At 46.6% G+C, this 12,707-nt stretch overlaps 1 protein-coding gene across 1 annotated transcript in view; it reads left to right on the top strand.

The window, feature by feature from the left end:
- Positions 1-12,707, top strand: part of LOC146861658 (cytochrome P450 27C1-like) — a 179,781-nt gene that overhangs the window by 68,685 nt on the left and 98,389 nt on the right. The window contains exon 5 of the mRNA XM_085646011.1: positions 5,919-6,082. Coding sequence (XP_085502137.1) covers positions 5,919-6,082 — 164 coding nt within the window. The remainder of the gene's footprint in view (positions 1-5,918; positions 6,083-12,707) is intronic.

Genomic DNA, 12,707 nt, shown 5'->3' with positions numbered 1-12,707 from the left:
CCGAGTCCCAGAAACACTAATTTATTATTAGTCTCCTGGAACATTGCAGGGCTTAAGTCCAAAATATCGTCAGTCGAATGGTCATCATATATTGAAAGCCATGATATTATGGCCTACGAGGAAACATGGTAATTGGATCATGTGTTTCGACAGGGTTTTCTAAACTTTTTCCAAATTAGCGCTGACGGGCCAGAGGGGGAGACCCATGGGGGACCGAACAACCTGGGTGAGACAGGCAGATGGGTATAAGGTACAGGAACTGTGCATTGACAGTAGGGATATTTTAATAATTAAACTTCAGATGTCTAATGCCCCTGATTTGTTAATTATTAACATCTATGCAAGAGGGTTGCCAGGTGGCAAAGCTTCGAGCACCGTTGCTCTCTTAGATACTTTCCTAGACCAGTACAAAGGCACATGCAATTTGATAATAGTCGGAGATTAACTGTTCCTTTGAACCCTTAGATATTTATGATGTAATTCTCAGTATAGAGGAGGATGCGCAGTGGAATATCCCGCCATTGGCACTACTACCAATTAAAAAATGGACCAAAGCTGCGTTGCAGCTAGAAGTGCTATGTTTGGAACGGGAAGTCAGGGCCGCTAACGGGAGGTCCGATTCCGATAGGCAGGGCGTGCCAACCTATAACAACGGATTGAGAAGTAGTCATATAGATTTTATCTTTCTCAACAAGGAACTATGGCCTTCCCTAATAGATATGGTTGTTCAGGAACGGTCGGAAAGCGACCACAACCCCCTAGTACTATCAATGCAGCTCAAGGGACTCTCAGTTACAGATTGTCCGTGTCAGATCCCCACAATTCTTACCTTGTGTTTGTGGAGGAATCCCACGGGGACGACATGGACGACCCCCCCTCCTGCGCCCTTCTCCTACTGGAAGGACAAAATACACTAACCAGGTCAAGGAAGGAACCGGGGGAGGCTGTCAAGAAGGGGGTGAGAGCGAGAAAGCGGATGTCGTGATGGGGCACCCTTCGTGGGTTCTGAGGCTGTGTGGGAGTCCACGCTACCTAATGGCAAGAGAGGAGACAGGTGTAACAACTGTGCCGGTTGTAGAGGGAACAGGCACATCCAATGATCACAGTAGATAGACACAGAGAATGTGGAGCATGAATCCCTACTTGGTTACCTGAGAGAAAGGCGTTCACGCGTTGTGGAAATGCTGGACATGACAGCCGCGATGTCCGTGTAGTTGCGTGGATCGTCAAAGGAAGGGCAAGGTGATAAAGCGCTCCTGCGCTGCGTGGGGGAAACAAGGTAATGGCGACTCCGTGCCGTCGCACGAGTCGTCGAAGCAAAGATAAAGCGCTACTGCGCTGTGTGGGGGAAACAAGGTAATGGCGACTCCGTGCCGTCGCACGAGTTGCCCAAGTGAAGGTAAGGCGCTCCTGCGCTGCGTGGGGGAAACAAGGTAATGGCGACTCCGTGCCGTCGCACGAGTCGTCGAAGCAAAGATAAAGCGCTACTGCGCTGTGTGGGGGAAACAAGGTAATGGCGACTCCGTGCCGTCGCACGAGTTGCCCAAGTGAAGGTAAAGCGCTCCTGCGCTGTGTGAGGGATACAAAGTAATGGCGACTCCGTGCCGTCGCACGAGTCGTCGAAGCAAAGATAAAGCGCTACTGCGCTGTGTGAGGGATACAAAGTAATGGCGACTCCGTGCCGTCGCACGAGTCGTCGAAGCAAAGATAAAGCGCTACTGCGCTGTGTGATGGACCAAAGGAAATGTGACTCCGTGCCTCCGCACGAGTCACTGGAAGGAATCTTTAGGCGCCCTTGCGCAGTCCGGACCGACTGTCTGGTTGCTGGTAGAGCCTTCGCTACGCTCCTGCGTGCCTGCGAAGCTCTGTTGCGGAATCCGAAGCGCCGAGGCTGGTGTTCACTGCCTTGATATGCCAATGCAGCCGGAAGTGTCGGCCTGCCGGCGGCGTCAGTTACGCGCCGTCGAACGACTAGACTGCAACGTGCCAGGGGTAAACAGATGGGAGGAGTCTCGTTGCGAGGGGAGACTGCCCTGCTTCCGGTCCGCTGGCGGGGAGCGCGAGGGAACATGACAGTCCGGCAGTTGAAAGCGCCTTTGTAGAAGTACGGCTTACTAATAACACTCGGAGAGTTAAATGGGCCAACTTTATTAATAATGAAGAACAATTGGAGCACATGAGGCAGTTGGTCGTTAGTGCAACAGCAGATCTCCAAAGTTGTGTAACCCAAGAGGAAATTGACACTAAGGTTCTTCAGGTCCACAACGAACTATTTAATAAGCTAAAGGGCTTTTTTATAACTAAAGTAAAAACTTTCACGAAAAATTCTGGCCCTAAGGTGGCCGTATGGTACAGGAACTCCTGTAGAGAGGCTTACAGAGCCCTAGCCAGGGCTATTAGACCTAAGAACAGGTAAAACATAAAAAGGGCATGGGTGGGGTACAAGACAGTCCAACAGAAAGCCAAAAGGGACTGGGATGAGCAACACTGGGATGAGTTATTCAAGGCCAGTAAAGGAAGAAAATGGTCACGTTCTGGCATCTAGTGAAATGGGGCAAGGGAACACCAAGTCAGGCTCCAGTTAACCATGTAGCCCCCGAACAATGGGTATCTCATTACAAGGCCTAGTTTGCTTCAGTGGAACAAGACCAAGATCTGTTTGTAATGCCCCTAGCTAACTCTCCTTTGTTTTTTACCAGACAAGAGGTAGAATCGGCATTAAACTCAGTCCAGAGAGGCAGGGTGCCTGGGTTGGACTGTGTTCCAGCCGATCTGTTCTTGTACGATAAAGCAATCTGGGCAATTTATATCCAGTCACTTGCGAACGCCATTGCCAGTGGTGCACCAATACCAGATACATGAAAATGTTCTTCTATACTCTGAGCTGCTCCCATCTGCCTCTCGCCCCTCTGACATATGGGGACCCCTAACGCAGTACCTCGCTGCACGCGGGGATCCGACATCCCCCCCTACTGACACTGCAGATGGCACTCTCATATAAATGGGCTGTCGCTCCGGGGTATAGCGCGGGGATGGGCTAATGTGGGCGTGTGGTAGTAACCAATGTACAATGTCAAGATAATGATGATATTGAACCTAGTTTGCATATGACCAGGTGTGTGATTGTATGTATTGTTTATTTGTTGAATAATGCATAAAGAAAGAGTTAAAAAAAACAAATACCAGATACATGGTTGGGAGCAGAAATCCTTCCAATTTTCAAGAAAGGGGACCGCTCAAACCCAGGCAATTATAGGCCTATAAGCCTCATTGACTGTATAAAAAAGTGACAGCTAGGCTGGTGTTGAGTCGAATCCAGGATTGGATTAAAGAATTTGATATCCTATCTCCACTGCAGGCGGGGTTCCGCTCACACACCAGCACTATTGACCAGGTTTTTAGGTTTTTTTAATTTATTGGCGTGTGGTGATTTTAGGAGGTGCTACCATTTATGCTGCGTTTATAGATCTTAAGTCGGCTTTCGACTTACTCTCCACATTTTTGGTACATGGGACTATTTGTAGAACAGGGCATGCCATTGGAATTATTGGCTTTTCTAATTAAACTACATAATTCCAATTTTGCACAGGTTCGCTGGGGACAGCAGGGGAGTGTCACCGACAGGTTTTCCATCGCTAAGGGGGTTCGACAGGAGTGCATTTTGGCACCAACCCTCTTCTCTCTGTATATTAATAAGGTAATGCAGTATTTTAAGAATCGTCCTACTGATGCTCCTACCCTTGCAGGCATGAAAATCCCTTTGCTCATGTTTGCGGATGATACTTTGATAATCTCAAAGACTCAAAAAGGTCTTCAGACGGCCATTGCTAGATTTGAGGAGTTTTGTCGTGACCATGACCTTATAGTTAATGTGGACAAAACCAAATTCATGGTTCTACATAAACACAAGATTATAGAGGGAAGAGTAGCCATGAATGAAGTTTATACTAGAGCAGACCCATGTTTTCACATACTTGGGTATCACGCTAGGCAGAAAACTTAACTGGAAACCACATATCGACCAACTGGTCCTTAAATACGCCCAACTGTCCGGTGCTCTATTAAAGGAACAGCGCCTTTCTCACACCAAGCTTGTAGCTCCAGTTTTTAAAAAATGTACAATAAAAAAATTAGTGCCTCGGTTTTGTACGGGGATGAATTATGAGGACTTGACAACCTAGCCCCCTTGGCGACAGCTCAAAACAAATTTTTGAGGGGTATAACCGGTCTTCCCCAATCTACACCACTGCTGCCCTACTATTTAGACTTAGGTTGCCATTTTATCGAAGACACAGCACGATATAGGCCAGTGGCCTATTGGAGAAGGCATTGGGTTACCCCAGAACTGTCCCTGTACGCACAAGCTCTTCTCGAAGTCAGGGAAGCCAACCGTATGTGCAAAATTTCCTGGTTGAGGCAGGCTAAAGATATTTTAAGTGAGATGGGGTTGAGCCGACTGTGGGAAAATCCTGTTGATAATGTTTTCCCCTCAAAAAAGGAATTTAAGGAGATGTATTGGTGTACGGTTAAAATGAAGCGCTTCTCCTCAATATCTAGGCCGTCACTAACAAGGGAGTTCTTAGTGTTTAAACATGACACAGAGTACGAAGGGTATTGGGATTTTATTACTGTTTTTAATGATAGGAAACGTTACCATCAATTTAGAGTGGGTTCACTCCCAATTAATTCATTTGTTGGTAAATGGTGCACCATGAATCGCAGTAAATGCCCATTCTGTCCGACTCAGAATAAATCCCTGGTACATATTTTATTCATTTGCCCTGTTTACAAAACCCCCAGGCACAAGTGGCTCAAACCCATCTGCTTGTCTCTGGGCATTAATTCTGGCAATGAAACATTTAGGATCCTAAAAACAGAAACTGATGAATTTATAGTGATCGCAGTTGCCAAATTTTTAAGTTGGATGTGGGACATTAGAATGAGGTTACGTTAACATGTTTGAAGTGTATTGACCTGGTCATTTTTATCTACTTACAAGCTGTACCTATTGTAACAGATCTTCGGGGTATAACAGTTGAAATATTTTAATAGTTTTAACATACTTCTTTATTATACACTTATGCATTTTATCATTGTGGATCTGTTTTCCGTGCTAATTTCCTTGTGTGTACAATCATGTAATTTTTAAGGAAATGAACTAGATAATTGTTTTAAATGCAAACGTCTTTCATGATTTTTAATCGAAATAAAGACATATTGAATTGAATGGCTATCCAAATGAACGAAGGAATACCATTTCTTTGAAATGTCTTGCACAGTTTACAGTCTTCTCACTTGGCTTGAGCTTTCAAGAAATGGAACATATGAAGGCTCCTATAACCAGTATGTACACCAAAGTAACTAGCTAGGTACCATTCACATTTTCTATCTCTGGCTGTGCTCCCCGTGACCAACCGTGTATGCTTGGGAAGCCTCACTATGATGCTTCAGTTAGTCAGTGCAGCCATCAACATGCCTCTACAATGAATTGTTTCCCTGAATAGGTTATGAGCTTACAGATATTGTACACTGGTACCCTGGAGTATTGACAGGTGATCCCAGGGTGGATTGAAGTGAACAAAAATGTATTTAATAGACTCCGTTATGGTTATTAGTACTCCATGTCCTGCCAACCGGATCATCTGCAGACACAATAAAAGCAAAATATTGTCTCTTAGTATGAACAAGTCGAACTGAAAGTATTGGTTTGTTATATTTTTAATACATACTAGTGGCAGAAACCTCTCCCCGGGGCGCAAGCAGGACCATGCTAACAAATGGATCGTAAATGAACCCTTTCAAATTGTAGCTTCTGATTTCTAGCTTGCAAGTGGCCATCTCTGGCATGGAAAAAAAGCATATTAGAACAAGGGCTATTTGGGTTTTGACACTTAACCTTCTTTCATTTGCTTCAAAAGGTCAGATCAATATAGACAACAAGTTCAGAGAAATCGAGGCAGGGCTGGAACGAGGAGAAGAAGTGAAGGGTGGACTTCTGACTTGCCTCCTCATGAGTAAAGAGATGTCCGTGGAAGAGATCTATGCCAACATGACAGAAATGTTCCTGGCTGGTGTTGATACGGTATGCTGCACGTTTAAATTATGTTTTGTATGTATAGATCCTCCACGCTGCCTTCCATGAATTGCCCAGCATGGGTTTTATCACCTAAAATCGTGGTGAGTGTGCTATGTCATGTTATGCTATGTTATGTTACAGAATCTGCAGGGTGCAGCTCATACCCTAAAATGGTATTGTGGCACCAATGGAAACAGAAGAACTGCTGAATTATTAGAACAAAGGTTAGTCTTCCTAGAAAGGGAGTTTCAATATATAGGTTCTAAAAGTAAAACCTAGCACACACCCAACCACCCGCATACGATGTTAGTAGTCGGCTAAAGTCTGTCAGTGACAGAATGACCTGAAAGTAAACAGGCAAGGTCGACTTCACAGATATATTATTTGTCAGTTTAACTTTGTTGACTATACCAATACATTTAAATTAAAGTAAGTTTGATTAAAACTGGTTAAAATAAATCTACTCTCAGAAATAGATTCTGTCCCCGATTGGCCATTGATTCTCATACCAACTTGTTAATATTCTTTCCACTTAAAGAGATACAAAAGCAAAATGTTCAAAGCTTAAAACCTGTTTTACTGTTATTCTGAATGGTTAACATATGTGCTCTTTTTCCCTGGTTGTCATCCTTCTTGTCAGCTAACTGGAAGGATAGAAACTGAAAACTCAGTCAATTGTTTCAGCGAGTAGGTTGCAAGGAACACTTTTCATTTTCTACCAAAGTTTTTGGCACCTGGTGGCCTGGTATTATTCTAAGGTTATCATTCTAGAGATAGTATATTTTCTAGATAACAGTTGAAAATGTAAGAGACAGTACCTTTTTCTTCACCCAACTCATTACCAGGTCCAGTGGCCATAACCTCTATTGTTGATGCTTTCTTTTTTATTGTTTCTCACCAGACAATTTTGGATGGCCAGCAAACTGTAGACGTTAATGAATTGAGGTGCACTTTGAATGTTGAAATACACGCCAAACTAATGACTCAAGCTGCAGACTCAAAAGAATATAACAATTCGAAAAGATCAGTAAGAGCGCTATGAGATTGCACACTGAATCCCCAATAATCTGGATTTGAGTGGAGTAATACAGCAAATCACAATACAGATAATCTGTTTCAGCGAGTGCAGAAATTATGAGAACCTTTATAGGGCAAGATGCTATATTCCTATTGGTCTCTGAATCAGAATTTCTTTTTCTTTCCGCTTGCAAAAGTCCCAGATTGACAAGTATCTTCTGGTATGATGTAATATATGAACACCTTTACACTCCAAGTAGTACTAGGAATCCTTGCCCAACTATTTGTGTGCCCACTGCAGCCTCCAGCCTGGTCTGCACACCCATCCAGAATTGTGCCAGCGTTGGGCAGTCCCATATCGTGTGAAGGAACGACAACCCCCCCCCCCCCCCCCTCTAGTTCTTTTCAACCATGTCTCCCAGATCTGCCTGCCAGCATTGACCGTTTGCTCCGATCACCATGTGTGTTCACCATTAGTGTGCCGTAGGTTTGAGAGATTGCCGTCTCTCCAAGGCTGACTCTTGCACTTGCCTTGGCTGCAGTGAAATGTTATTATCCTGCTTCATTGGATGTATGACATTACAACGCGTGTTATTACAACGCGTGCAGTTACATCGCATGCGTTACAACGCATGCGATGTTACAACGCTATGCCATTACAATGCAAGTCTTTACATCGACTTGCGCTAGATGGCGTTCTAACATTAGAAAAGTGTAATTTACTATTCCAACTCCAGTCCACTTAACAGTAGGGAAGGTGTTGGGATAGTAAACTACACTATTTGTAATGTTAGCACGCCATCTAGCGCAAGTCGATGTAAAGACTTGCGTTGTAATGGCATAGCGTTGTAACATCTCATGCGTTGTAACGCATGCGATGTAAAAGCTGTGCGTGGTAAAAACCGTGTTGTAATGGCTGTTCCCCTGCTTCATTGCATCAGGGCCAGTCTGTGGTGTGGCGCGTGATTCTGTGCATCCTTTTTGGGTGGATCCGGAAAGGATCCGCTCCCCCAAATATATAATTTTGGATTTCGGTTAATATCTCTAAAACTACTGACCAGATTTACACCAAATCACATAGCGTGCGTTCTCTACCAAGAGCTAGCTTCATGCCAAAGTTGGTGTAATTCCGCCCAGCAGTTCAGACTGTAGTTGAGTTCAAAATCCCTATGGGAATTAACATGGGAAAACGTTAACACACTTTTTTCTCTGCCCCCTCTTCGTGATTCACCTTGAAATATTTCAGATAGCAGCTGAAGTAAGTGTTGAATATTTTGGGAAAGGTTTGGGTAGATTCAGCACCCAGTGCAGATGATATTGCCAAGTTAAAAAAAAAAAAATATATATATATATATATATATATGTGTGTGTGTGTATATATATATATATATATATATATATATATATATATATATATATATATATATATAGTACTTGAAGATGAAGGATCACAAGAAAACAACAGCCAGCCAGGGCAAAAATCTGGATCCCAAAGGATGCAATGAGTCACAAAGAAATAAAATATCCAAGAAAGAAGTGACTCAAACAGATAGATTCACCAAAGAACAAAAATATATTTCCACTACAACGTTTCAGCTTCCGCCTTCCTCAGGTAGTACAAGATGGTTTGCTCTGTGGCTGCACAGATGACAGCTGAATTTTCAAAAAGCATCATGAGTGAAGATTCCATTTGGAATGTGGAATCAATCCAGTCCTGAGAGCTCTTGAGATATGCAGTAATCAGGTTGTGTTGTCAGTAATGTTCAGTCCATCTGGATGCAGTGATTTTAAACGGTACATCCAGAAGTTTTCCCTGGAGTCCAGTAGTTCTTCATTTGAAACATGTTCCACGGGGAAAATCTTCAAATCTGATAGTGAATGATCCACAAGGTTAAAATGATTGGCTACAGGCTGGTCAGTTTTCTTATTAATTATTGCAGATTTGTGGTTCCTGAATCGTGTACGGAGGTCATTCACTGTTTGGCCTACATATTGCTTTTTACAGCTTTGCCGTTGGCACTGAATCACATAAATAATGCATGTTGAGCGACATGTAAGATGCTGCCTTATTGCATAGGTCCTTCCCGTAACAGAACTAGTTACAGATGATGTTTGTAAAAGATATTCACACGTGATGCACCTTTTAGAGTCACAGCAATGAACCCCTGCATTTGTTACAGCTTGCTTGAGTTCAGCTCTCACAATAAGAGATCGTAAATTTGGAGCTCTGCGGTAAGCAATGACTGGTGGTTTTGGAAAAACCTTTTGCAATTTTTCACAAGTGGACAGTAAGGGAAATGTTTTTTGCATTATATTTCTGTAGTTAGGAGCTCCTAACCATCAAACACACCCAGGAGGCGTAGGGGATTGTGGGGGACCTGCCAACCCAGAGTCTGCGTAAGCTCAGATTCCACTCCCGACCAGAATGGGGCAAGGCTCGGATACAACTAGACCATGTGATAAAAATCAGCCGGAGCCCGGCCGCATCGCATGCAGTCTGGGGTGGGGCGAAGTCCCGCCCTATGTAGGCGCACAGGAGTGAGGTAGGCCATGTGGAGATAGTAAAGTTGAATGAGACGGAGTTTAGAGGAGGCCATAAGGGTTTTAGGAGCCATAAGGGCGTCACGCCAATCTGCTTCTTCCAAGGGATCCAACCAACCCTCCCAGCGGGTCCGCAGTGAATCCAGGGTAGTGGGGCCATTATTCACTAGGGAGCAGTACATCCGGGACACCCCACCTCTTCCAGGTTTGCCATCATAACCTGTGCCTCCAACGTGCTAAACCCGGGCAGCAATGTACCTGGTGGAATATGTACGGTGAGGGCGTGACGGAGCTGTAAATACTTCTAGAATTGGAAGGTGTGAAGGGAATGGTGCTGCTGCAGATCGGGAAAGGCCCTGACGTGATCCCCCACCCAGACATCCCCAAGGAGTGAGATTCCGACGTGATCCCACTGCCGAAAGCCAGAGAGGGTCGATGCCTCTTGCAGCGACGTGTCCTGCCACATATGTGTTTGTTGAGTGAGTCGCTTATCCCAGCGCATGTATCGCAGGGCGGAGCGTCAAGCCACCAGGACCGCTCTGGTGATTGGTGGGATCACATGCGTTATGGCAACACCGTATAAGTAGGCTTGGATTTGCGGGAAGTCCATGGATCTAAGTTCAGTCCGATAGGCCGGGTCAGATTACCCCCCAGTGAACCAATCATGGATGACGAGGAGTCTGGTAGCCAAGTAGTAGAGGTGGAGAGTCATCATACCCATGCCCCCGTCAAAGTGCGGGATCCGGCAGCGAGCCAGGGCAATACGCGGCCTCCCACCCCCATATAAGTAGGCTTGGATTTGCGGGAAGTCCATGGATCTAAGTTCAGTCCGATAGGCCAGGTCAGATTACCCCCCAGTGAACCAATCATGGATGACGTGGAGTCTGGTAGCCAAGTAGTAGAGGTGGAGAGTCATCATACCCATGCCCCCGTCAGTGCGGGATCCGGCAGCGAGCCAGGGCAATACGCGCCCCCCCCCCCCCGCCCCGCCCCCCATAGAAACCTTGTAATCACCCCATCAAAGTCTCGGAACCAACTACCCGGGAAATGAAAGGTGGTATTCTGAATGATGTATAGGAAGCGGAGAAGGATCATGATTTTAAAAAGTGCCCCTCTTCCAAGGGGGTTAAGCGGTAGGGTTTGCCAGCGCTTAAGGCCATTTTTGGCTTTCGTGACCAGGGGGGTAATATTGAGCGCCATTTCCAGCTCCGGGAGCAGAGTCACCCAGATCCCAAGGTATTTGAACGCGTGTCTCCTGAGAGGAATATTAGACTGCCAATCAAAGCAAGCCCTTGAAAGATGAAGGGGGAATCAGAGTGGACTTAGCCAGGTTGAGTCGCTGGCCCGAGACATTCTCGAAGGCTCGGGGCACCTCCAGGCTGCAGGGACCGGAGCATTCCAGGTCAGCCAGGTAAAGCAGGACATCGTCCGCATATAGGGTGATTTTGTCCACTTGGTGGTGGTCCCAGGACCAGCCCCGGATTTGGGAGTGATTACGTATGAGGCAGGCCAGAGGTTCCATCACCAGCGCGATTAAAAGGGGTGAGAGGGGGCACCCTTGACGTGTGCCCCTCCGGATTTGAAACTTCTCTGAGAAGGCACCGTTGGTAAGGACCCTGGCTTTGGGGTTGCAATACAAGACACGGATGAGGCGACGGAAACAGGGGCCGAATCCCATTGTCACGAGGACGTCCGCTAGGTATTTTCAGTCAACCGTATCAAAGGCCTTCTCAAAATCTGTAAGTAACCGCGCCAGGTACGGTGATTGTCTGTCAACGCTCCAAACCAGGAAGTGTTGGCAGCCATCTTGTGACGCGCTAAATCTGAGTCACAAGATAACAGTTAAAAAAAAAAAAAAGGATAAAAACAAAAAAGGGGCAGGGTAGAAACCCCCTGACCCCCTATGCTGGCTCAAGGGGTCCCACAAGGAACCCCAGGGCCAAAAAAAACATTTCTTTTTAAATCGCCTGAATTTGCACCGGGTGAGCGAATCTGGCCGAAAAAAAACCAAACAAACGCACGCTCCTGTGCTTCTTTTCTTTGAGCCCCCCCCCTCCAGCCCCGGGGCCCCGCCACCTTCCCGGTGCTTTATTAAATATGCGCGGGGGCACACGCCCCCCACAGCCCTGGGAACCGCCACCTTACCGGGGCATTACTAATTATGCGCTAGGGGGCACATGGCCCCCCAACAGCCCTGGGGACCGCCACCTCCCCGGGGCTTGAAAAAAAGAATGCGTGGGGGCTCCTGCCCCACACTGCCCTGGGAATCGCCACCTCACCGGTGCATTTATCATTATGGGCGGGTGGGCCTTGTGGGCCCCCCTAAGCCCCGGGGACCGCCACCTCCCCAGGGGCTTAAATTTAAATTATAAAGTGTGTGTGGAGGGGGCTCCTGCCCCGTTGACCACCACCTCCCCGGAGCATTGAATATCTAAATATGGGGGTCCGTAGCGGACGCCCGGTCCCAGGGACCACCACCTCCCCGGGGCTTCAAACTTGCTGGGAGGGAGGCCGCGCTGCCTCCCTCCTGGAGCCCTAGATGGCCCTGGGGACCGCCATCCCCCCAGGGCCGGCTCCTGCAATGTCCTGGGGTGTGCACCCCTGGGACATTGCAGTTTGGTATAGCACCGCTTTGTTCGCCATAAGTTGGCAGGGTATGCTCAGACGCGAGTCCCTTGCTCACTTTGCCACTGGATTCAAGCAAGCCTGGCTGAAGACGGCTGAAATTGCAGAAACCGGTCCTAGGAAGCTTGTTTCCGGTCCAGGGAAGGCATGGCTTGGCAGTTCAGGCTGGACTGTTCCCATGAGGCACAGGGTCAGACTGATTTGCATATGGCCATGTCTGAACTGGGGTGGCAGAGTGGGCTAAATAACGGTGATGGATCAAACCCGGATCTGTTGACTGGGTGTGAGTGTTTGATTGGTTCTGATGCTCCGTCCATCACCACCCCCTTTTGTACCGTTTGGTATAGCAGGGCAGGAGCACGGCTCCTGCTCTGCCATAGCACACACTGCTTTGCTTCTTGGAAGTGAGAGCAGGAACCCTGCTCTCACTTCCAAGAAGCAAAGTAGT

Source organism: Triturus cristatus, chromosome 3_1 (genome assembly GCF_964204655.1).
Source record: "Triturus cristatus chromosome 3_1, aTriCri1.1, whole genome shotgun sequence".
NCBI lineage: Eukaryota > Metazoa > Chordata > Amphibia > Caudata > Salamandridae > Triturus > Triturus cristatus.
The sequence above is the reverse complement of the archived record's forward strand: the minus strand, read 5'-3'. Positions and strand labels throughout refer to the sequence as shown.